The 26,107-nt window shown below is 35.3% G+C and overlaps 2 protein-coding genes across 4 annotated transcripts; both read right to left on the reverse strand.

Annotated features, from left to right (window-relative positions):
* Positions 1-5,342, reverse strand: LOC115972070 (xylulose kinase 2). Its single transcript, XM_031092218.1, has 11 exons — positions 5,112-5,342; positions 4,131-4,782; positions 3,888-3,976; positions 3,492-3,556; positions 2,175-2,230; positions 1,783-1,903; positions 1,622-1,696; positions 1,485-1,538; positions 955-1,049; positions 697-871; positions 1-431 (listed from the first exon to the last, which is right to left on the reverse strand). The coding sequence occupies exons 1-11, from the start codon at positions 5,168-5,170 to the stop codon at positions 199-201; spliced, it is 1,674 nt and encodes a 557-aa protein (XP_030948078.1). The 5' UTR covers positions 5,171-5,342; the 3' UTR covers positions 1-198.
* Positions 5,343-6,715: 1,373 nt separating this feature from the next.
* Positions 6,716-19,541, reverse strand: LOC115970005 (protein FAM135B-like). 3 transcript variants are annotated; one of them, XM_031089656.1, is made up of 16 exons: positions 19,374-19,541; positions 17,836-18,272; positions 17,497-17,582; positions 16,198-16,352; positions 16,012-16,076; positions 15,720-15,914; positions 15,542-15,593; positions 13,724-13,954; positions 13,487-13,620; positions 12,572-12,761; positions 12,374-12,433; positions 12,033-12,287; positions 9,123-9,381; positions 8,810-9,015; positions 8,416-8,463; positions 6,716-7,501 (listed from the first exon to the last, which is right to left on the reverse strand). In XM_031089656.1, the coding sequence occupies exons 2-16, from the start codon at positions 18,009-18,011 to the stop codon at positions 7,211-7,213; spliced, it is 2,403 nt and encodes an 800-aa protein (XP_030945516.1). In that variant the 5' UTR covers positions 18,012-18,272; positions 19,374-19,541; the 3' UTR covers positions 6,716-7,210. The 3 variants fall into 3 exon arrangements, with proteins under 3 accessions (XP_030945516.1, XP_030945514.1, XP_030945515.1); XM_031089654.1 differs by having other exon boundaries at positions 8,416-8,466; XM_031089655.1 differs by having other exon boundaries at positions 8,416-8,466; positions 17,836-18,342.
* Positions 19,542-26,107: the final 6,566 nt, after the last annotated feature.

Here is a 26,107-nt window from a genome sequence, read left to right on the forward strand (position 1 = left end):
TTTGATTCAACCCCCAAAAGCCTATATCCACCTTTATGTATTTACTGAAATATAATTAAATAAATGTTTGTAAGATTCAGCTCAAAACAATGATGGATCTTTTCAATGCTCCGCTAAATTTATTTGGTAGCCAAATGATGCTAGTGAAACATTATTGTGGTTATATTCGAAATTTTAAACTATAGCCGGTTTTTAACTTTACCAACGTCCGAGCTTTTGCACAAGGCGGTTCTCTATCTCCACCCTTTTCTCCATGAACAAGGCATACTTTGAAACCAGTTGTTTGTCACCAGCATTCACTGATAGCTTGCAGCTGAGAGATGTCTTCTCCAACTTGTCCTTGTACAAGGATGAGATGGGTACAAAACTGCCCTTTTTGCTGCACAGCCAACCATGAGCAGCCCTCAAGGCAGCTCCTAGGGATGCTGAATCTGTTAAGAGGAAAAAAAAAAAGATGATCCTGAGGTTAATCCATCAGGCACTGCTCAAAATTACAGGAGATTAGGATATGGTGCCACTGGGAAACTTAGAAAAGGCATTATCTGACTTATTTAGACTGGGGTCTTGAAGGAGTAATATGACCAAAGATATGCAGGATGATCAAGTTTTTACTATTTCACATATGTAGATAAGATTAAAAAGAAACTAACACTTAACATAAACAAGAAATCACAGTATTGGGTGTATTCTTCTTACCAGGTCTTTTGACTGTATAGACGTCACAACCAAAAATGGAAGCTATTGAGCTAAGGATGCTTTGATTTGCTGATGCTCCCCCGGTAGCTATTATTCGTTTTGGAGGAGAAGGCATCCCAAATCTTTCTGCGTGAGCTCGCATTGAGAGAAACTGACCTTCAATTAATGCCCGGACCTGGAAATAGTTGGTTGTAATTCATGAAGAGTTCATGTAGGATCTCATCTACCAAAGTAAACAATCAAGATTCAATTACTGACCTCAGAAGGATGATCAAATTCCTCTACTTCCTTCTCGTTCACACCCTCCAAGGTGTTGCCTGAGAAATTTTCAAGTACATAGCGATGGAAGCCAACTGGGAGCATAAACAGAAAGTGAGTTTCTCATTTTAAATTTTACAATAAAATTAAGGGGATATGCACCATTAGTGTTGCAATTTGGATATGCCACCAAATCTAAAAAGAAAAAGAAAAAAGGAGCCCATAGTTGGTCCTACTCCCATGGGAGGAACTAAATATAATTCCATCTAAGTGTCTAACTAATCACTGAGTCGTTATTGGTCTACTTAAATCCTCATGAACCTGTCAGATCAGAAACAACCATAATTTTAACCAGTTGTTCTCCAATAATATATTCTGGTGGAAACCACTTAATGGTGGATCTTAGTGCTTTCAATGCATTTTATACGTTTAGTATAAGTATTGTATATTGAAAAACAAACCAAAGTAGGGGGGAAATTCATTAGCAGAAGATATTGGACAAATATGCATAGCCTCATTCTAAAACCTACCTGGGAGGGGAGGAAGAATTTCATGCTCCTTGTAGTAGAAACCCATCTTTCCACCTAGTTCAGACACTAAAATGAGCAAAGAACGAAAATATAACAATTAATTCCAGGATAAGTAATCAAAGCAGGACATAACATACCATTCAAAGGTGGAGTTTGCTGAAGATATTTATTGAAAACTTCCCAAGACTTCTCCGCATAACGGTTGCGCACATCTAACAACAAGATAAGAGTCACTCTAGGAAACAAAAGATATTGCTTGTTGGAATTAGTAAAAATATGTATTAGAAAAAAGTATTACCTTCACGAGTAAGGGAACCATTCTTGTAGACCAGCATTACCATGTAGTTTTCAGGGTCCACAGGATTTGGGAAAACATGTCCTTCCAGTCTAGGTTGAGGCTCTTTAGTGATCCCAAAGACCTGAGCAATAAGCATGAAGAGATTACAATAAAGGGACCTATATCAATCTAGATAGAAACTGAAACTTCAGTGGTAAGAAAGTAACGTTAATATTCAGCTTATGACTCTTATATTATGCATATTAAAACTAATCAGCACCTAATGATGATGGTATGTGTACCTCCATATAAACTGTCAAGGAATGCTTCTGTCTGTGGTCACAAAATAAACTACTCTACATTCTAGCTTAAGAATTCAAACACGGACAACTAGGATTGTATGTTTAACTTACAGTGTCACTAGTGCCAACACTAATTGCCAAATCTCCTGGAGTATTTAGGGTTAAACCTGCAGGATCAAGACGCTTTTAGATGATAAAAAGATAGGAGTGCAAGCCATATTAGAACATTTGGAAGAGATTTTTCATTTTTTGGTTGGGGGGTAGGAAGATGATATAAAGCTGAAAAAGTGAAAGGTTTAAAAATAAGGAAAACCAACTAGCACTGAACCATTACAAATAGCCAAGTATAAATAAGCCAATTTCTCCATCTCAAGCAAATGTCTTAGTTCGAATAGGTCTTGCAACACTAACTTGGGAGACTTATGAATTCACTGTACAGTGTATACTGACAATTTCGATCCTTAATCATTTCCAGTCATCAGGGTACATGGGCAGATGGTTAGTAATTTGATAGGAGTTTACTAAAGAGAAACTTTTTTGTAAATATTTTAAAGGAAAAAAATACTGCCTTCTTTGATTTTCAATTATCACTTATTACTAAAAACCTATATAACATCTTATGCATTGATCATTAGATCCATTGCTAGTGTATGATTCAAAATACATTAGTTAGATAAAAAGTTAATTCAAATCTTCAACAAAGTTTTCAATGTTTAGAAGCTGATTCAAAAAGTTTCACACATTTAAAAACCATCAATTGTCTAAGACTATTTTTTTTACTTGTAAGTTAAACAGCACCTGGTGGGTCTTGAACCCACAACCTCATCCCCCACATTGAGGACTTACAAGGGGGTGAAGTGCCATCTGAACTAGAGCTCTTTGGTGTCTAAAATAGTAAAATTTTTAACAAGCTAAAGTTGAACATTTTTAAGAGCCTTCACTTATTTAATATTTATAACATTTGAAATCGGATTATATACCCAAACTGGCATTGGGAATATCAGAGAGACTGATTACAGACACAATTGATGGATCTTGAACCCGTGACCTCACCCTCCACCTTGTCCTTACAAGGGAAGGAGATATCATTTGAGTTTAAATTGTTGTTTAAAATAAGTTTAACACAAACATTTAGAGAAGGCCATCTGTTGAGTATACCACTCACTCAAAAACCAAAATAAATATATTAAACATGCTCTGTACTGACTTTGCATATAGCTAAGTTTATTTGTCAGGAAAGCATGTCCTGTGGTTTAAGTAAACAGGTAGCGAAAAGGCAACCAGTGGCACTTTGGAAAATAATAACATAAATTACATAGAAATCAACCATATATCCTGGTAAGAGTATGATGTTTAGAGGTGTCTAAAAGAATTTTCTAATCAAAAAAATATGAAAGTAGAAGTTATGGATGAAAAAGGGTTATGCACCTGCAAGACTGTTAGGGTTGTCTCCAGACCACTGAACAACCAAGCAATTCTTATTGAAGTGGAACCTGAAAGTAGATAAAATGAAATTCTAGATGTCAATCTAAATGTATTCTGCAAGCTAGATGCACAATTTTACATATATAACTCTGTGACATACTTATTCCAAATTTCACAATACTTCTCAATGCAATTTCGATCCATTTAGGTAATCAAATGCAGATGTCACTCGAAGGTTATGTTACAACTAAAATAATACAACTGTTCAGGAGTAGAATAAGTTTATATATTCCTAATGCATAGAAAGAGTTAACACACGAAATTGGAATTAATCAAATGTCCACAAATTGCATTTTACAGAACATCAAAACCATGATTAATAAAAAATATAATGCTAACCTCTCCACAAAGTAGGAAGCAATAGAACCAGCAACAGCATGGGCAGGGGCTAACTTCCCAAGTTTTTCCTCCAAATTAGGGGCAGTGGCCTGTAAGAATTATAAAAATCAATGATTATTAATTAAAAAGGAAAAATCAAACTAATTTTCAAGCTCCAAGGCAATTTTTCTAAAAGTAACAAAATTGATTCCAGAAGAATCATGGGATTTATCATGAACCAAGATCTCCCAAAGTACAACAAACCTCTAAAGCTATCTTAGACCAGGCCCTTTGCTTTATGTCCATCAAGTTCATCCCGGCACCATCAGTTTCATCAATACAAGCATAAGAACCAATCAGAAGAGACGCCACGAAAGAGCTAACAAGGGATATCCTCTCAGTATCATGATAAACTTCCGGCTGCGTCTCGAATATCTTCCTAATTTGGGGGCCAGTATATCTTTCATGAGCACGTGACCCGGTAAGTCGAGCTAATTCCAAAGCTCCTCCAACAGCCTTTTCAATCTCTCTACATTGTGCAGTAGTGCTGCTGTCCATCCATATAGGCGATTCCTTTACGGAAAAGGCACTGCCAAGCTGATCCACCAATGCCTTCTTGGGATCCAATGAAGATAATATTGCAGAACTGCCACTCTTCCAATACACACTACCGTGTTGCTGTCCACTACCTGAAACAGCAGCAATTTTCCCAAAATCCAATTTTTTCGACAGTTTTTGAAGCATGAGATCCAAAGCTTCCACCCACATTAATGTGGGTGAGACTATTCTGCCATTATCAGAGGGGTCCCTGTAAACCCCATCTTTGGTTTTGTAATGAGGCAACTCAGTATCAAAATGAACCAGCTCTGAATTAACAATGTTGAGATTGGAATCCAACACAGTTGCCTTTAAGGACCTTTAAAAAAAAAAAAAAACATGCAATTCAGATTATAAATATTCCAATCCCACACAAATAATTGTAAATATAAAAATGTAATAGACCAAAGAAAAAGAAAAAACAGAGACAAGCCACTGATCAATAACAGTCTTATCCCATTGTATGAAATAATTCCAAACCCTCATAAATTTCCCAATGAATGAAATATGATCAAAATTAAAAGAACCCATTAACACAAAAAGATCAAGCAGTCAAAATGGCAATCTGGGTACTTCTGATTTGGTGATTATAATCAAAGAATGAAGGGAGAAATAGAGTAAGAAAGCGATCAGATAATAGTGGCTTACTGAGTAGAGCTGTCAAATCCAAGAAAGTATGAGTCTTGAGGGAGAGACAATTCCTCCATTGGAGCACAATCCCAAGTCTAAGTGATTCTATCTGGGTTTCAGAGACAAAAGAGATGAGTTATAAATTTAGAATGAAGTTGAGGAAAATTGACAGAGCTCACTCTGTTTCTTCTTTTCTGTTTGTGTTTATATTTAGTATTGGATATATTGGCGCTTGAAACGAAAGGTAGGAAATAATTAATATTATAAGATCCAATTAAAGCGCAGAATTTCAGGATAAGGACGAGTGATTTGGCAGTGATTCGTTAGTAGTATACAAATTACTCAGGAGATAAATTTGGATACGAATTAATCTGTATCATGATCTATCTGAAATAACCCAGTCAAATTTTATTCACCCAATATAGTCAAGAACAAAGAGAGTAATTTTTTAATTTCACAACTAAAGCAGACTGAAATTGTCAACTTTATGCCCAAAAAAAAAAAAAAAAAATTTTGAGAGAGTCTATGTGTGGTTGATAGAGCAATAAAAGTCAGCCACGTCAGCCTCTTTTTTTATAAGTTGGATATTGTTTTTTTTTTCATCCCTATTGTAAAAAGATTTTTAAAAAGAAAATCAAGTTCTAATGCCACTAGAATTATTAAAAGTGTAACATATAAGTAAAAGGATACTCGTATACTACAAGCTCTCTTATAACATGTGAACTCTACAAATTAGTGGAACTTATATATTATGAGAGACTCACAGCAATTGCAAGCAGCGGATACAAGATATACCTTTTCGGAATTGTAGATCGTGCTTTACTCATGAAGCATTAATGTTGTTGTGAATTTTTTATTATTTTTTATTTTAAGTTATCGTAGTATTGGTTAAGATCCTTTTTAGGTTGAGTGGTGTTTAATTTTTTTTAATAAGTTTGATCTTATTTATGAGCTATTGGATAAACTTTTTTTTTCTTGTATAAAATAAATACAATGATTCATTTTTTTAGTTCTTTACAAATCTAGGCAAATGGGAAATTAGTTTAGATAGATTAATACCTGAGAGATCTCTCCAAAAATAAATAAAGAATAATATTTGAGAGAGAAACTTATATCGATTCTCATTCACTTATAATCTTATTTGATATTGATTTTGCTACATAACAAATATACACAAAATTTTTCCAAGTCCAAATTAGATTCTTAATTTTGTTAAATAAATGAACATTCCACGAGTTTTTCTCAAAGTCCAAAATAGCTGAACTTACTTACAACCCTACTACTAATATTACCTTTTTATTTAGTCCAAAGAATTCTACTCTGAAAATAGCTAGGGAGAAAGTAATACGGAGTCCAATTATAGATGAGTTTCACAACCTCTTTTCATTGGGATGGGAGGTTGCCATATAAATGGTCAAATCGCACTAATAAACAATGAGTAACTTTGCCTTCCATTATATTGGCAAGAAACATGAACGATTGAAAATGCTCAAGAAAGGTTGTCACTCGCTAGACTATTTTATAAATAAATATTGCTCTTAACCTCTCGTACTGCCTAAAAGTCCCAATAAAATGCTCATCAATCACTTTAAACTGGTGTATTGAGAAGGTTCAAGGCAATGAACAAAAAGAAAGGCGTTACACTAAACTTTATTATTGCATACAAATTGTATGCATGAGTCGTGACCCTTACTCTTGTTCACAATAAACTATCCTTGTATCTAATAGTAACTGCATCAAAAGTATAATAACAAAATAGGAATCTACCTGACCTACTCTGTAATTACATCACTATTTCTTGAAGCCTGTCTCTAGAAATAAACTAAGGTCTACCTTAACATCGTCCCAGTTTGAACTATTTAGCTCAACCCCTAGACCTTTCAGTAACATGATTCACATTCAGCTAACCAGATATTCAATTTCCTTCACTTGGAACCCGCTTTAAGCCAGTAATTTACAGTGGTCAATGGCTACATATGACCCGGCCCTTCCCATACGCAAGGACATGACTGCAATTATTAAGACATCTGATCCCCAGAAAGCCATCATTCTTGGTCTCTGATGCTGAAAGACAAAAAGTGTGAATGCCAAAGACAGTCAGATTCCCCACATCCCCATTAACGAAATAATTCAGGGAAAGACCACATTAAGAATCTTGCAAAAATGTCAGACTCCAAAAACTCAATATGAGCAGCACGTCCGATGAAGGAGTTCAAATTCTTGCCATAGGAGGATGTATCAAAGTTGACATCACAGCGAATGAATACTCGCTGCTCAGAAGAAGGGGCTCGTATCTGGTCCAAGCAATCATTTAGCATCTCTAGAAATAGTTTACCCTTTTTTGAGAAGTCCCAAGAGGCTGCTTGGCAAGTTTCAATTCTGGCTGAATGGTATGGAACGTAACCATCCTGAGAGAGAATGAATTAATAGCATCCCATTAAATGGAGAAAAAGTGACACTAAACGGTAAAAAGAAGAGGCAAAAAAGTTTCTCAATAGGTCTTCCTACTTGCTCAGTCAACTAAAACAGAAGTGGTTCAAATATAAAATTGATGTAATCAATAAGGACTTTTTTCTTTGTTGGATGAGTCAAATATCCTTTTATTTATTTATTTTTAAAACAAGAGTGTCCAGATCTCTTCGAATATCTGACTATTCTCTTGGACATGTGCTTTCTCCCCGTCCCTTGGGGGTGGCCCCAAGATGCTGCCAAAAGTTTTCGAACCAGGATCTCATGAATATCATAAGACCTTAGGAACCACTAAGCCAATCCCTTGAGATTGGACGAGTCAAATATCAAAAAGAACATTCACATAGAAAATGCAAAAAAGGGTCATAGCAATAAAAAGAAAATGCAAGTCTTTCTAAATGACTTTAACTTCATGAAATGTTAAAGAAACTGAATTCCATCCAATCAGAATTTATTAAAATTTATCATAAAATCCTCCTAGCTTTTCCATTTGGGAAGAAAGAACACTGTCATGTAGTTGCATTTCCATCTAGTACTTCTAAAAGTCAGTCTGGTAATCATTAAATACAAAGTAACATTACCATATCTTTAACTATTAGGCCAACATTAAATCTTCCAAAATGTAAAAATGAAGAACAGAATATTGTGCCCCAACGCTCCAGCATATAAGGACATGACTATTATTAGGACGGGAGATTTTACCAAAGAAAAAGTATGAGTGGTGCTAGCAAAATCCAAACACAAATTTAAAAGAGAAATATTGATAGAATGCAACCCTAATGAATGTGTTGAAAACAAAGGGTCTGAAGAAATAAGACTATTCCAAATAAGCCTGTTGAATAGGAAAGGATACCTGAGGTGAAGATAACAGGATGATATGCTTGAAATTCTCCAGTGTTTTCTGCTGAAATAAGAAAGAGAACTGTTTGAGGCTTCAGACAAAGAGTTAGGTTGCAAGAAAATAGCCTCCTCTCTCTCTAATAGGTCCTAGCCTCAATTATTCACTTTGGAAGTCAGAAAAATACATTAAATTTGCATATGTACTTACATCACAATTTTATATCTTCTCCCAAGAGTGCAAAAAATACACAAGGCCTGAATCTCATTGTTGTGGTATGAAAATAAATTAAATATTATGTTGCAATCTCTCTCATTTTCTATTTTGTGGGGAAAAGTTAAATAATATATATATACATATATATGTATATTTTACCTAAACATGATCAACAGAAGAACTTGTCCATTACCTTACACAGCTTGTAGAAGAATGTATTTTGGAGATCCGGGTCATCTGTGAAAGTAAGCTGATGAATGCACTGTGTGCCCTTAAACTTCTTCAAAAGCCACAGCCCAGAGTTAAATAAAGAGTTTGAACTATAAAGATATCCCAAGTGCGGACCAGATATAGAAACATATGTATATAAGTATCTTAGGAATGGCTCCATAATGCTCTCTGCAAAAAAAGTAAAAAATAAAAATAAAAAAAGAAAAAAAGAAAAGGCAGAGTTAGATCCAAACTAGAAACTCGAAGCATCAAGGCATCCAAAGCTATGGTCCTACCTGCTAATGCTGTTCTTAAAATCACATTTCCAATAGAATGTCCCACAAAACTAAGCTTAATGTCTCCTAAGCGTCCAGATCTTGAAAATTTATCCATCTTTTTTTTAACGAAAGAAACCACTTCCTGAGCAAGCCTTAGTCCCATTTCTCTGAAATCATCAGATGTTTTGTCTTCATTTGCTTCAGACATAAGAAACTCTGTCTTTGGGTCAATCAGAAGCCACTGATTTCTAACAAGCCGTAAATCCAGGTGATGCCCCTACAGTGTTTTGAGTTGTAACAGGTAAAATTAATCTTCTGTTCTATGCTTTACCCACAATGCAGTACAGAACATGAATAAAATAGACTTCAAAAGTACGTTCTGATAACCAAACTGGGTCTACACTGCACTTTTTTTATCCAAGAAATTACCGATATTGAACAGGACCGACACTTACCATAAAAACCTACCTCAAATACTAACAAGATATACACGCATGCCAACAATAAATGAGGCAGGAGGCAATGGGAAGACAGATTTATTATATTTTATTTGATTTTATGTATCATGGGCAATTTTGTAATTTCATAATATTCTGGAATGGGCTGTGTTAACAGTCCATTAGATCTTCTTTTGGGCTTTATTTTAAGTTTGGTTATTTAGTTGGGCTTAGTAGTAAAAGCCTAAGGAGTCCACCTGTCCAAGTCCAAGTCTTATTAGGGTTTTTAGAAATCCTAGTTCAACTAGGATTAGGTATTAGACTTCTATTTAAAGAGTTGTAATGCTTTATATTGAGATGATGAATGTTTTCAGCATTTAATGGCCTGTTTGGAAGTTTAAAAAAAGAGGGGGGGTAGAGTAGAGGGAGGAAGAGTAATTTAATTACCTTGTTTGGAAGTTTTTTTAAGAAGAAGGGAGAGGAGTTTGGAGGGGTTTCAACCACCTCTAACCCCTCATTTTTAATTTCCCCAAATTAGAGAGATTTGGAGGGAGAGTAGAGTAGATAAATTATTGACTAGATAAATTTCTCAATTTACCTTTTCTAAATTAATAATAGACCAATGTTGCAAGTCCATTTTCAAATAGGAGTAAATTTGTCTATTTTAATCATTTCCTCTCATTTCCATCCTAATTTTTAAAACATCCAAATAAGGGGAAGAGCTAATTACTCCCTTCCCCTTTACTAATTTTAAAAACATCCAAACAAGGTAGAGGGGAACCATTCCCCTCTACTCTCCTCCCCACTACTCCCCTCTACTCTCCTCCCTCCCTAAACTTCCAAACAGGCCATAAGAGCTATGAAGCTTTCTTTTATGGTTTGTATGATGCAATCTTCTCCGAGGTGTGAGGCTTAGGAAGTCTAGGTGTGATTCATAGATATTTATCTTTTATGTTATTTTATTTTATTTTATTTTACTGTTCATGGATCACTGTTCACAGCCCAGGAACAGCCACCCAAACCTTGATTGTTCTCCTTTATTTCATCCCCAAACCCTACTAATCCTTGTCCCCTTTGGAAACCCTATAATATCCCTCTTATTTTCTAGCCTATTTCCCACCAAAACCTAACCCTAAACCCTCAAAACAGGGGTATTACCAGATCTGCCCGAACAGTTATCAATCAGAGTATGTTTGTTACCCTTGTCCTACATCACATGGTTGTGGCGATTATAACAGCATGAAATTTAATCTCTGGTAACTTATTTGAAGGTGTTTGGCTGGAATGCTCTCAAATAACAGCATGAAATTTAATCTCTGGTAACTTATTTGAAGGTGTTTGGCTGGAATGCTCTCAAATGACATTTTCATTATCAAAGAAGAGTTTCTAGGGTAGTGCATCTTAATTTTGTGGTGACCAGCAAATTAACAAATAAAGTTCTATCCTTTTAGCAACTGATACACAAATAGGGTGAAATAGATGAATTGGGTTCAAGTTACACCTAGTATAACTTTAAATAATGTTACACCACTCAATATTTTTAAATTAGATGCGAATTTTGACAAAGCCACCGTTGGTTACATTATCTTCATATTCTTCATGCTTGCGAATTTTCAAAATAATCAAATATCAATAACCATGTCATCAATCAATTGTTTAAATTCAAGGTTTTGTAATTTATAATAATAAATAAAAGATAAGTATATGGATCAAATGGTAAATAACATTCGATTGACATAAAAATTGGCATGCAAGTTAAAAATATATAGAATATGTAATCCAACGGTGGGATTTTCAAAATATGAATTCAATAATAAGTTATTAAGTGGTCTAACATTTCTTAGAGTTACACCAGGTGTAACTTGAACCCAACCCGAAGAAAAAAAAATATATATACATATATCTATGTATGTATGTATAGCTTAAATATCTTTTCCCTATCTCACTGGACTCACCTTGCGTCATTTCATTTCTTGTCAGAAAAGAATTGTGGGAAAAAGGAAAAAGGACTATATTTAGTAATGTTAAAATTCGATCTTATCAATACCCTTCAGCCTAATAATTGTAAAACTGGTAAAATGAAACAAGAACCTTTCCTAGCATGGTGAAATTATCTTGAAGTGAAATGTACCATGTTTATGACCAATTAAATTAGAATGGAGCTAGCAGAGCTAGCATGCTCGCAATGTACTGTACCATTGCTCTATGGTTCTTTTCAAAATTTCTCTGATGAGCATCACTGGCTTACAAAGTGCTAGAAATCTCGTTGAAGTGTCATAAGACATGAATATATTTCAATTATGTAAGCAACAACTTCAAACCAAAAGCGATTTCAGAACCCTGACAAGTATTACTTTGAAATAAAAGATAATTTACATTAGCAAATAAGATTTTCAATGTGGCAACTTCTAGAAACATCACAATGAGAATGATATACAAAAAAGCAATGGCACGTTCATATTTAGGCGAGGCTGTAGAGAGTAAAACTTGCCTGAAACCCGTGCACAAAGACAACAATCCTCAAAACACGACCATTTTGGAGTGAGCCAGAACCAGATTTCTTGTTGGCAGCTGCAGAGCTGGGTCCAGTGAGTGGGACCATCGAATCTATCACATCAAAATGTCTCAAGTATGAATTTTCACTAGAAGAGCGCCACCTGGCATTCATCACACGTTCTACAATTACAATAGGAATATGTGATGGATTTCCAAATATTTGCATGTCTTGAATTGACCGATTGTTGATCTGCATGAAGCAATACCTATTTATAGAAATCCAATTATACAGGAAACAAGGATAAGAAAGAAATCCATTTGAGAATAATTACTCACATTCATCTGTGCAATACTTCGCCTATGAAGCTCAGCACGTGTAGCTGCAGTTTGGGCAGGCTGTACAGATAAAATAGAGTTCCCACGTCAGACACTGAAGTGAATGACTATTTATCCATGTAGTTGAAAGGGTAAACCAAGATTAACATTATGTAAACAGTGGTAATAAAGCAATGTAGTACAAATATGAGCACTTACATCATCAGTTAACTTCCACAAACTTGAAACTCTTTTATGGGAACCATTATGGGAAGACTCATCACCTCCACTATTTAAATAGTGATGAGGCATCTCAACCTTAGAGTGTACCATCCATATTGACCATTCAGCTCTCCGATCCTTAGCCCATGCATCACACAGGAATTCCAATATCTTCCTTTCATTAGACCTAGAATAATGAATTATAGTTAGGCATGAAAAAAAGCTTAAAAAGAGCATAGGCAACCACCATATCACAGGTTCAAGTCTTTATTTTGTTAACTTGTGGCTATGGACAGAGATGTCATAATCCACCAAGAAAGGGGTCCCAAGCTGGTTATTCAACTCTTTAAATGAACTCAGGCTGCTCCTTTGAAAGTTGGAATTTATCAAAAATCTAAGTAACCACTTGGGATCTTGGCAAAAATCCCCTTTATTATCTCAAAAACCTATTTAGCCACTAGCTAACCATCTCAATCCCCATAAATATTGACCTATAAAAGTATTCTCATGGATGAACCACCAATAACCACAGCACTTAATACAATTCATATAAAGAAATTGTTGAACTTAATAAAATTTCAGCTGCTGATTTTAAGCTTTGAGGGTGTGATTGACATCTCTTTTAAAAGTGTGATTGACTAATTTAGTAGATATATCTAAAGTAACATTCATTTTACTTCACTGTTATATTCTGAGCTATTTCATTTACTTTTCAATTAGTAACATTCATTTTACTCCACTTAGGCTTTGTGCTTTTGCACCCAGGCTATAGTGACGTTAGAGCCTTAATAATGCACCTTGATCCTTTAATAACACTGCTGAATGTTAGAATTTGAATGGACTTTTGAAATTAAAATTAATAAAATCAGGCAAAGTTTATATACAATTTCAAGGATATGGAGAAAATCTAACCTGTGGAAATGCAAAAAAGTATTCCATAAATATGACACTTGATCACCCAGTGAATGAAAAGAGTTCAACAAATCACCCCTAGATAAGCGGCGAAGCAATTCCTCACTTCGAAAATCTAGACTACCACTTGCTCTCTATTCAAGAACAGAAGACATTACTAAGTAAGCATTACAAAACCTTAGAATCAGAGGAAATTACAAAAAAAGAATCAAGAATACTCTGCTGAAAAGTAAGGACCTCAAGACCATTTCGTGGCTTGCCTTGTCCTGAAACTTCATCTGCAGCACCCAAATTTTTTTTCAGGACAGAACCAAACAAATTTGTATCATCCATGTTGGATATAAAATCAGTCAAATCAACAGCTTGGTCAATTGCTCGGCTAAGTTTTAGTAGCTCTTCAAGCAAGATGTCACGAGCAGTTAATAATGCTTTAACAAGCATGACGTCTTTAAAATCTACAGAAGCAACCTGGTCCAATGCATAGCCATCACAAATACAACTGTTAATACTTGAAAGAACACTGTTTAAAGAACTGGAAACAAAACACTATTAGCGGGTAAAATAAAATGTGCAAGCACCTCCATTCTGAAATACATTAAAACACTGGCTTACAAAAATTGACTCTTCAGATTCTATTAACAAGTCTTTACTCCTTTGGGCATTAGGCACAAAGCCATTAGTCATTATGGCAACTTTCTACCAAACCAAAGCTTCCTTATTTTCCTTTTTCAGCAAAACCATACAAGCAAGAAACATGTTGATGCAGTCAGCAAAGAGATCAAGAAAAAACAAGATTAAAAACCCAAAAACTAAAGAATTGTCGTCTAATTTTGATGTGGGACATTCTTTGCATCTTTCATAGGTTACCTTAGTTATTTTTGACTTTTAGTATCAACTTTCTTTAGGTTGGAAAGTTCCAAGATTAGTTTTAATTAAGTTTCACTAGGGTAATTTGGTAATTTCAAGATATTCTAGAATGGGTTGTACAAGAGGCTCATGACACCAATTTTATGTCCTTTTTCTATTTGGTTTAGAAGTTCTTAACAGTTTTTGTTTGTTACTAGCAAAGTTTTAAAACGAAACCATGATGACCAGTTTAACTGTGAACCGGTCATCAGTCCAATTTATAAAAAATAAAAAAAAAATTAAAAAAAAAACCCCTAATAAAAGCTTCAAACCATTTGAACCAAGGTCAGAACCGTCAAACACACAGCAACTATTGCGAGGGTGGATGTGGGCAGTGGGTCTAGAGGCAACCCTGAGGCTGTCACGCATTGCGCAAGGCCACGCCTCAACTTTCCAGTCACCATCACCGGAAACCCTCCCACCATAGGGACTCATACAGTCTTAAGCAGAACCAAAATGGCAAGAATCACAAAATCCAGAAACAGAGACGCCTTCAAATTGAAGGGGAGAGAGACTGAGATTAAAAATATGCACAGCTTGAAAGATAAGCTTTTGACAGCAAGACTAAATGGTTTTATTATTATGATTCCTTTCTATGTCTACATGTTTGTAAATGTGGGGAAGAGAATTAAACATTATTTGTGTTTTGTTATTATTTTCTATTTGTTTCATACTAATTGTGAAAATACATTTGAAAGGTATTTCATCTTTTTAGATCATGCAAAATAAATTGCATTGCAAAGTTGAATACAAAGTCATCCTATTTGTTAAGCAAACACTGCCATTATGCCAAGAAGAATATGACAAAAACTGAAGCTACAGTATAAGTACAATTTACAGTAACAAGCACATCCACCTGTGCGCACAGATAGATACACACACGTACCACAACCAAAACATGCACAGACAGAGTATTGATAAACACAAATTGTCATCGTTGGGTAGATGCACCAGACAGCTAATTATTTGGTTAAAAGAAACAAAGAGCCAATGTGCTTTAACTCAAATGGATCTTCCTACTCAAAGAACAGGTTGTGGGGGAGGTTGTGAGTTCAATAGCTAGGTGCATGTGCAAGTTACCAAAAGAAAAAGAAAGGAACCAAACAATCAGGTAAAAGTTTCAGCCAAATAAATTGTGCTAGAACATACTTTCGACCCAATGGAACTGTCACCTGCATCATCTTGAGCAGTGCTGGATCCACTGAAATAATTCAACTGACCATGTTACTTCAACAAATAAATACAATAATGAATTATCCAAAGAAAGTGTAAATAAAGGAATGTGATAGCAACCGGGTTATCCATTTTAGTAGCATATGTGACAGACCTGGGTACCTTCAGGGGGGACATGGAAGAACCAACTTTCAGTAGACTGGTGTGTATGCTTACATCAACAAGCACAGCATGGAAAGTATCAAAATGAACAGGGCAATAAGAATGCAACCCTAGAAGAGCTTTAGGAGGAATTCGAAATTCATGCACTGCAGAAGGGGAAGTATCAAGAGAAGCCAGTATCTCAGACCTACAGAAATGAATAACAATCACAATCATATTAAATTCCAATGGAAGTCCAAGCATGCATTAATTGGCAAAAGCAGACTCTTAGACTTTCAACTCACCCTTTTTTAAGGGCTGGAGCATACATAAGCTCAAACTTCAAAATAACTGCAGAAGTGGGTGGACCCTGCAAATAAAGTGCCATATAATTAGGCAAGACATGATAACAGTAGTAGATACCAAAGGCCAAAAAGCGAGCACACAGAGAGAGAGAGAGAGAGAGAGAGAGTGAGAGAGGGATACACTACCTCATATCTACCAACAGGTAGATTAAATGAGATCATGATGGATAAGAGAACATCCTGCCTTGCATACTTGATCCGGAAAGGTTGGGTTGAGAAACTGTTGTCCGTGTCATCAATCCTCCATACTCCATATACATCATCAGAACCCAGATCAGGAACTACAGCTCAAAAAAGTTTCACTACCTCTTAGTCCTTAGCTCGTCTAAAGAAATATCAAAGATCCCAACTACCAGAAAAGTTTCTATTTAAGTGATGCAAACATATCTCCAATCAGTGACAAAATGCAGAATATCTAATAAATCAAAATCATTGGAAGTCATCTAAATATCTTGAAGAACTCCTTGTCAAACATTCTGAAGCAACCATGTACTTCATCATGGGTGCACCTAACTGAACTGAGCTACCTTAGAATCTAAATGCTAGAATAAAAATGACCACCTAATCACAATCTCAGCCAAAATGAGGGAGAATTAAGGGGGGGAAATCTCTGGAGGGTTTTTTTTTTTTTTTTTCTTCATAATTCAGATGAGTAAACATCATGAGCAGGGAACATAGATCTACAATCCACATCAAGTCGTGGCCCCCTACAATACTAATACTGGAAAAATGTGCAAAGAAGACTTTTTCTACATAAATGAGCTAGGAAACATTAGCTTGTAAATTCTTTATTATTCGGGCCATCGAATTCTCTCTTGAAATGTTTTAGCCAAATCATTATAGAATTCAATAAAAAAAAATTAAAAAATTAAAAAAGATCAAAAGAAAATAAAAAATCAACTTTCCAATCTACCATTGAAGTATTTAAAGAAGCAAATAATATTGCCATTAAAATTGAAATTATATCTCTAATAGTGTGGCTAGTTATTGAAATCAAAATATGCATCAGCTTTTCAACACTACTTTATGATATCAAACACCAGAATTTCAAATTTTATTTCAAGAATGGCCACCTTCACAATATACCAAAAAAATGATAAAATTGTCAGTTTTTGCTGCAGGCTAATCAATTAGCAACATAGCTCAATCTTGAATTCACAAAGCCACTGGCCAATTGCATAAACTGCAAAGTTCATATTTGAGTTTTAAAAGGAGCTGTTTTAGACCATTTACTTGTAATTTAGGTATGCCTCCAAATTGCAAGATGCACAGACACAAATATTAAATCTTCAAAGAGCTCTGGACAACTCATTAGCAACACACTCACACATGCGCGCACACACACACACACACACACAGAGATCAAAACCAGATACGTAATTGATAAAAGCAAAGAGGATAACCATTACAACACGAATAACACACCTTCATATTGAACAACTCTTGCTGGAGTTCCCAAAGAAGTATAGTCATCATCTTCCCATCTCAAAGTAATCTTAATTTGATACCATCTGGACAAAGAAAACACTGATAAGCAAAAGAGTAATTCATCTCCAAAATCTAGTCTAAGCGTGTTTGGATGCCATTTGATGATTCCTTATTTACTAAAAGTAAAAGTACAATAGAAAACAAGTTTTTTTTTGGAGCACACCAAAGTTCAAGAGGCCCCAAAAGCTGGTTTTTTTGGGCTTGCCAAACACACAAACAAACAAATAAATAAAGAAGATCAAGTTCACAATAAGTAATGAATTTACAAGCACATACCCCTGCTGGAAAAGGTCAAGATTGTGAAACCTATGAATGTAAATGGCAATTTCCTGTGCAGTGTCCAACATAGCCACCGGCTTAACCCTGGCCGGGTGGGGCTTAGCATCAGGCAACCTCTTTGCTGACCAAGTCCTATATTTCAAACCAATGAACCACCCCAAATGCCGATACATACGTAACCCACTATTAGTGATTTTTGCATCCCTTTCCTTTTGAACCAATATCAGTTATAAGTTACAACCGCAACCTCCTGCCAAATCTACATATTTCTTTTCTGAAGCCCCATATTTCACAAAAAAATCAAACGAACTCTCTCACACATCACTATAAGAGACACAAGAATTTCACAACCGATCACGAAAATTCTCACTCTTTGCTGTATGAATCCACTTTCAAGAGTTCTCAATCTTCAAAATCATAAGAAACTTCTAGAGCTGCAAAGAAGTTTATGACATAATCAGGTAGGTACAAGAGTGAAAAACTAAAGAACTTTTCATTAACCCCCTACAAAAAAAAAATAAATTTGGTCATTTAGAGAGAAAGCATGATGTTGATTTATTACGAAGATTATTAAGTACAATGAATGTAGCTTATCAATTTTCCTTATAAATTTACACCGTAATGGTAGTTAGAAGACGCGCGCACATATTAGCAATTGCAAAAGGACACAATCAAGGGTCCTCCTCCTAAGATTTGCCCTGAGGGAAGCATCAAGAAACATTTAAATGCTACTTTATTAGCTGCATTTTGTAAACAAATTCACAGTTTGTTAACCCTTTTTTTATTATTTAAACAATACTCCTATATGTTTGTTCAACTTTCTTTAAGGTAAAAACGAATAGGAAAAAGATAGAGACACATTAATAAATACACAGACAAAATCCATGAAATCAAGACGTGAAAAACACTTTGGGGCCATCAGTGAAAAATAATGTGTGGCCAACGGGGGCTTGGCTGAGCTGGTAAGATTCGGACACTTTGTCTAACCCACCTAGGTTTGAGTCTCGTTGCCAGCAGAAGTACACCTAGGTTCAAGTCTCGCTGCCAGCAAGAGTCCGTTAGTGGGCATCCACACAGGTTGGCCCAAGGGCTTTAACCTTAGCGCCCTGCCCAAGGGCTAGCGTAACCTGGCGAACCCCTATTTTCATTTACCAAAAAAGAAAAAAAAAACGAATGTGTGCATTAATTGATGGTTCAAGCATTTCTGCTGCTCAATTCTCAAACTATTACACATTCACTTCTTCGGTATTAGATTGCGTTTCATTTTCTTAAAAACAGCTATAACTAAAAACGATACTGTTGAAAGGGAAAAAAAAAAAAAAAAACACATGCACACAAAATTATCAAAGAAACAATTGGTCAGACATGTAACATGTTACAGACAATTCAGGTATGAGCTCATGAATCTTATGATCAAACTTTGAAGGGAAAACAAAATACGAGAAATGCAAAAACGGTGTAAACCTTAAAAAAAAAAGGACAATAATTAACTAATAATTAAGAAGTGAATGGAAGAAAGAGAAGGGAGAAAGTACCACGTGGAGATCTGCTATTTGTGGAAGAGGTCGAAAGCTTTTTTTCGCTAGGGTTCGTAGGTAGCTTTTGGTGCAGAGCAGAGGAGCGAAAATAAACTCACAGAGAGAAAAGAAGGAAAAGGAAACTCTGTGAGCTGTACGATGATGTATATTAATCATAGATAGTTTATAAACGCTAATTTGCTTTTTCTACTTTCTTTTCTAGAGTGTGTGTGTATGTGGGTCATTTACGACGATGTCCCTGACAACAGGGCCTTTCTGTTTTACTTTTCTGCATTGTTTAGGTGTGCCCAAATCACCAAATGAGCTTTCAGTGAGACCGAGTCTTTTAATAATTAATAATAATGGAGGGATATTATTGAGAATTGGGTCAGCTAAGCTACTCCCTGTTGTCGCTTTTGGGCCTACAATTTTGATTTGGGCTAATTCGGTTGTGTTTAGGCTCAAACTCTCCGCTAATCCCAGTTAGTTTTTAATACTTTGGGCATGTTGTGGGCTTCCATTGCCGTAAGGCTAAAGGAGATTTATAAGTCCGGTTGGTCCTACTAGTAGGCCATATTTGGGCCCAAATTTAACTGGGCTTGAAGATATGTTTTAAGTACAAAAAATTGCTTATTATTACTTTTTATGACAAAGTTTTACAACTCAACTCGGCAATTTTTTTTTTTTTTTTTTTTTTGTATTTTCAATTGTTAGGACATATGTGAATCATGTTAGGAACATATGTTAATTTAGTATTAGCTAATCTTTTGACAAAACACACTTTACTTGTAATTTAGTAGATCTATGATGTATTTAATACTTCAAGAAATAAGGTTTCAAGTTCAAGTGTTAAAACCATGCAAATTTGTCTAAGATTCAAGTGAAGAAGTGATGGTTTTTAAAGCTTAACAACTAGTATCTATTGAGATTTAAAAAGTTGTTTTAGTTCGATACTCGTTAGCTCTCGACAGATAACCTATCTATCGAGATTTTATGAAAATCAAAATTTCAGTTCTAATTTTCATCCAATCTGTGTATATATGTTTGGGTTTTCTTTTCTCATAACCTTAAACATATATAAGGATTATTTTAAGGGCCGTCACAGCTGATGCATGTGAGTACAACTTGATGCAAAGGGTTTTCACAAGCAAATTGTGACTAGAGATAATTTGTCCTAGTTCATCTTTCTCTTCAAGAAGCTACTGTGTTTGTACACCATAGGTTTTTGTAACCAAGGAACTTCGTGACCTTCATCGTATGAATGAACTGAAGAACTTTGCAATCAACATCTTTCTCAAGTTGGTGTGTAAGCCACGTACTGGGTTCCGCACATCGATTGGTTAGTCACGTACTGGAAGCCGTGATTAAAAGGAGAGACTGTCACTACAGAAGAAGTCCAATTAGGTATTGGGGTAAGAGTTCAACTATAGGTTGGTATAAGGTACTAGGATTACTTGTAACTGCTTGTTGTGATAATAGTGGATTCTCGGAAGTAGTAACCTTAAAATCAGTCGGTTGGGTTTTTGCCTTGGAGGTTTTCCTCATTCGTAAACAAATCACCGTATTAATTTTATTTTCCGCTGCATATTAATTTAGTTGGTGATTTGTTTGTACTACCATGCATATTGTAGATTAATTAACTTGGCTAATTAATTGGTCAATTAATTACAATGGGTTGATACGTTCTTGGCCTATCATCAATGAAAATGTCTAATGATTAAATCTCTCCACTAGGGATGGCAATTTTGCCATGCCCCTTCTCACTTCGCCCCGCGCGGGTTTTTCTTACCCCGCAAAAGTAGTGGGGCGAGGGTGGGGCAAGATTTTAGCCCCGCACCATGGGGCGAGGCGGGGATAGGTTTAAACTTTTTAGACCCACCCCGTCCTATCCCTCCCCGTCCCTGCCCCACCCACCCCGCGTTGTTAAGGGTTATAATTGCAAATTCTTCATACCCTAAAACCCTACTATTTAAACAAACATATCAATATTAGCTTATTTTATTTTACCCAATGTAGTTCTCTGCCTTTATTTTGTTATGTGTTATCTATGAGGTTTTTTTTTTTTTTTTTTTTTTTTTTTTTTTTTTTGTGTGATTGTCTTATTGAACACTTGGATATATTATTCAATTTTTTCTAAAAATTGATTTGATTTGATGAGATAAATTTAGTTGTACTTTCAAGTATATTTTTATTAATGAAATAGGTCTCATTAAAAAAATTGTACTAGTTGTAGGGCAATTTAACAAAAAAATAGAGTTTTACGTAATGGGGCGGGGTTTCGCGGGGCCTAAAGGGGTGGGGATGGGGTGAGAAAGTTTTCCCTGTCATGCGGGGCAGGGCAAGAATGAGGCAAAACAAAACCATGCGGGACAGGGATGAAGACCCCATCCTTCAACCCTGCCCCACCCCGCCTTGCCCCATTGTCATCCCTACTCTCCATCCATATTGTTGTAACTATCGAATTAAATTCTAAAAAATACTTTCTATACTTTTTTTTATCAAAAAGAAAAACTTAAAAGCGAAGCGCACGATGAGACTAGTAACACAAATGATAAAGTTTTTAACCCTAATCTAATTGTAATCTGATATCATTCTATGTAGTGATATATACTTTTAAATTTGTGAAAAATAAATTAAAATTTTAACATATAAATAGACAATCTCTAATGAAAAACAAATAAAGACATTATGATTCCAGTTTATGGAACCAATTATGCGTGAGAAACAATTTTATGGAAGCAATCATGCTCCATGCATGTATATCCTCTTACAAGGTTGACCTCCCTTAATTAAGTCTACTACGGATTAGAACGGCATATATAGGATGACATAAAGTAGATGTTTTGTTTTTTTGATATGCCATAAAGAAGAATAGAAGATATAAAAGTAAAACGCAACTAAAATCCAGAAATTATAGACAGATAGGAACATACGTGGTCCCTTGGGAAGAGGAAATATGAAAAAAAAAGAGTAAAAAATCATGGCAAAGAAGAAGAAAACAAATAAATGAGTTTTTTTCAAAGTAGAAAGAAGGTAAAATGGAGTTGTCTCACCCCGCACGATGGAATGAGAGAGTTTTTCCAGTCATGCGCAGGGCAGAGCGAGAATGAAGTAAAACAAAATCATGCAAGATGGAGATGAAAACCCCATCCTTCAGCCCCGTCCCGCCCCGTTCCATTGCCATCCCTACTCTCTACCTATATTGTTGTAACTATCAAATTAAATTCTAAAGAATACTTTCTATACTTTTTTTATTAAAAAGAAAAACTTAAAAGCAAAGTGCAAAGATGAGACTAATAACACAAATGATAAAGTTTTTAACCTTAATCTAATTGTAATATGTTATCATTCTATGTAGTGATATATACTTTTAAATTTGTGAAAAATAAATAAAATTTTTAACATATAAATAGACAATCTCTAATGCAAAACAAATAAAGACATTATGATCCAATTTATAGAACCAATTATATGTGAGAAACAATTTTATGGAAGCAATCATGCTCCATGCATGTATATCCTCTTATAAGGTTGACCTCCCTTAATTAAGTCTACTACGGATTAGAACGGTATATATAGGATGACATAAAGTAGATGTTTTGTTTTTTTTGATATGCCATAAAGAAGAATAGAAGATATAAAAGTAAAACGCAACTAAAATCCAGAAATTATAGACAGATGGGAACATACGTGGTCCCTTGGGAAGAAGAAATATGAAAAAAAAAGTAAAAAATCATGGCAAAGAAGAAGAAAACAAATAAACTAGTTGTTTTCAAAGTATAAAGAAAGTAAATGGAGTTGTCTCATCTGTAAATTTGTATGAACATGGTTGGTACTGTGTGACAGAGTGGGGCTCGAGGTAGACCCGTGAGCTGTGGTGACCTCAAATTAATGTTCGTACTATTCAGTATTCAGAATCAAAAAACCATGGAGCCATTTACTTTGTCTTCCTATCTTTTCTCTCTCTGTAGAGTCAGTTCAGTTGGTGATAAGATCCTCCCAACTTTGTTTGATTTCGTTTTCATGAACATGACTCATGCGGCTGTTCCAATCGACTGAAACATGGCCTTGTGCGTATTCCTTCATTATTTATGGTTCTTTGTCATCACTGTGCTATGTGCACACCATTAATCTCTTCCTATATATTATATAAAGTACTCTTTTTAATGAGTTATTTCAGCCTTACATTTCTCTCTTAAAGTAAGGTGTCAATCACTGTCTCCAATTTATGTCCAATCCTTGCTATTGAAGAGGAGCCAATAATGCAAGCATGGTACAACTACATGATAGTAGTAGTTATCCCTCCAATCCTCCGAACTCATTAACCCTAATCCCACTTAATCAGTTAATCTCAACCGCTCTTGGAATTCATTTATCCCATGATCACGGGATTAAAATAACTGTTTTAGACCAAGTTATCTCATAACTTTTTTTCATGTTTGATGCGGTAAAGTATTGTCTTAGTCTTTAGTTAGAATATTTCAATCATTATCCATAAGACCCTCAAAGACCCCATGATCCAATAGTATGATTGATGAAATTAATTTGAGACATTTGAATTTATGACACATCCTTCAAATCTATTAATTAATCTCATCAACAGGGTTTCTCCTCTCATAACTTAAATTGCCTCAAATGCTATATATTTTATTACAAAATAACTGACAATCTTGGGAGTGTAAGTTATTTTACCTCTATCAGATACTCTTTGTTTGATAAAATGGAGAACCCAAAAGATATATCAAATCCTAGTTGGGATTGCAACAGGACGATCCACTCTCACCATATTTATTCCTAATCTGTGTACTTAGCTTACAAATTAACTCTGATTAGCTTACAAATTAACTCTGATCAAGCAAGCAGAAAGCACAACTAATGAGGTGTTTGTTCCAACAGAAGCACGACTGATAAAATCCATTCCCTTAGTAGAAGGGTTAATGGGGATGTAAGGATATGGAATGGGATAGCACATGGAGTATTTAACCATTTATTGGCAAAAGTGCATATCATATGTTGAGGTGTGATAGAATTAGGAACACACTGGGAGAGTCCTCTAATACTAGACTAGCATCGGTCACGGCTTTTGACAGAGTATTCGGAAAGTTATAAGTTGCCTCCAAGAATCAAATTTTCATTTGGAATGCTTCATGTGATGCTTTTCAAACTTTCAAAGGGCCCGTATGCACCGTCAAATATTTCTATATGTTGAACAACGTGCTTCTTGTTGTAAATGGACAGTCTTGATTAGTCCCCAGTTTCCTTAAATCCCATATATAATACTGAAACACAAAAATGGCATAAGTCAAATTCTTCCTCGTGGCTCGATTGCTCCTTTCCTCTTATTGCTAGCACATCAGCGTAGCCATTGGCTTCACGGTACACATGATGTTGATGGATGATTCAGTCACACTCAATCAGTTTCCTGCAGTCAAGTCATAGATCAACACAGAAATATTCGAGGCCCCTGAACCACAATTTGTTTGCCAGTTAATAACCATCATCGAGTCTAATACAATATATTTTATATTCTAATCGCCAAGCCATCCCAATACCATATCTTAGTGCTCAAAGTTCTGCAATATTATTCGTTGTGAAGCCAATATTTAATGAAAAGCCTCTGTATCAAATTTTTTTCAGCCAATTACGAAGCACACCCCCACCCCACGCCAACCCTGGAATGGGAATGCCTAAAGCACTGCCAGCAGTGTTAAGGGTTACAAAAGGAGAATCTGGCGGGGTCCATTCAATTACCTTGGTTATGCGAGGTGCATGCTTTGTAGTGTTCACTTGTTCTGGTGGCATAGGCATCCTAATTCGAGATAAGGAATCAGAAATGATTGCGGCCTATTGTGAAAAATTCATGTTTGCTTGCTGTTGGTGATGTAAACCAATTGATGGCATAGGCTGTAGAGATATGGCTTGAATTGTGAGAAAGGAAGTTTAAACACATGTTTAAACAGTTAGATTCCAAAGTCAAGTAGAATTCTAAGACTAATTTGATAACCACCGAAGGAAAAGTCGGCCAAAACAAAGAGTACTAGTTCAATCTAAGGCCCCGTTTGGTACGCAAGTTTAAACATATGTTTTCAATTTTTAAACAACATTACACGTATTTCCACGTACTTTTTCATCCACACGTATTTCCAAAAAAACTGAAAACTGTTGTTTAAACACACGTACCAAACAGGCCCGAACTAGTACTCTTTGTTTTGGCCGACATTTCCTTCAGTGGTTTTCAAACTAATCTTAGAATCCTACTTGACTTTGGAATCTAACATGTGATTGGATTGATAGTCGACTTTCTTCTTTATATAAACTGATGAGTGCGATGTAATTAAGAGTGTGCGAAAGAAGCTTTTTCTTATGGTGTGTTGCAACTTTTGGACTTGCTTTGCGACTCTGTCTTTGGTTTGTGCACAATTGGTATTTTTGACTGTGAACCTTTGGTTTATTGGTTTTGGTTTGTATTTTATGAGAGAGAGCTATTAAGAGTGTATTTGGAATTTGGGTTTGTTAGAGTGTTTCTGCACCAATTTGTATTATCCCAAATTTGATATAGTAAAACTTCTTATTTATGGCTCGTGGATATAAGCTATTATCAAATTACATAATTCTTGGTTTTTTTGTCTATTTTTTTTAGATTAATATTTTTATTCATACTATTTGTTTTGAGATCTTTCTAAAGCCTAAAATAAATTCAATCAATCAAAGCTAATTTGAGCTTCTGCTATTTTAGGCGGCATTGCAAGCCT

This window comes from Quercus lobata, chromosome 12, assembly GCF_001633185.2.
Source record: "Quercus lobata isolate SW786 chromosome 12, ValleyOak3.0 Primary Assembly, whole genome shotgun sequence".
Taxonomy (NCBI): domain Eukaryota; kingdom Viridiplantae; phylum Streptophyta; class Magnoliopsida; order Fagales; family Fagaceae; genus Quercus; species Quercus lobata.

What these genes read in the sequence shown, in the direction of transcription:
- LOC115970005 (XM_031089654.1), bottom strand. Translation starts at nt 18,011, where the DNA reads ATGTATCGGCATTTGGGGTGGTTCATTGGTTTGAAATATAGGACTTGG. An exon ending in TCCCCCCTGAAGGTACCCAG is followed by an intron (nt 15,594 to 15,719) that starts GTCTGTCACATA and finishes GAATTATTTCAG; the next exon opens with TGGATCCAGCACTGCTCAAG. An exon ending in TGTGGAAGTTAACTGATGAT is followed by an intron (nt 12,434 to 12,571) that starts GTAAGTGCTCAT and finishes TTATCTGTACAG; the next exon opens with CCTGCCCAAACTGCAGCTAC.
- LOC115972070 (XM_031092218.1), bottom strand. Translation starts at nt 5,170, where the DNA reads ATGGAGGAATTGTCTCTCCCTCAAGACTCATACTTTCTTGGATTTGAC. An exon ending in CAACCCTAACAGTCTTGCAG is followed by an intron (nt 2,231 to 3,491) that starts GTGCATAACCCT and finishes TTGATCCTGCAG; the next exon opens with GTTTAACCCTAAATACTCCA. An exon ending in AATTTGATCATCCTTCTGAG is followed by an intron (nt 872 to 954) that starts GTCAGTAATTGA and finishes AACTATTTCCAG; the next exon opens with GTCCGGGCATTAATTGAAGG.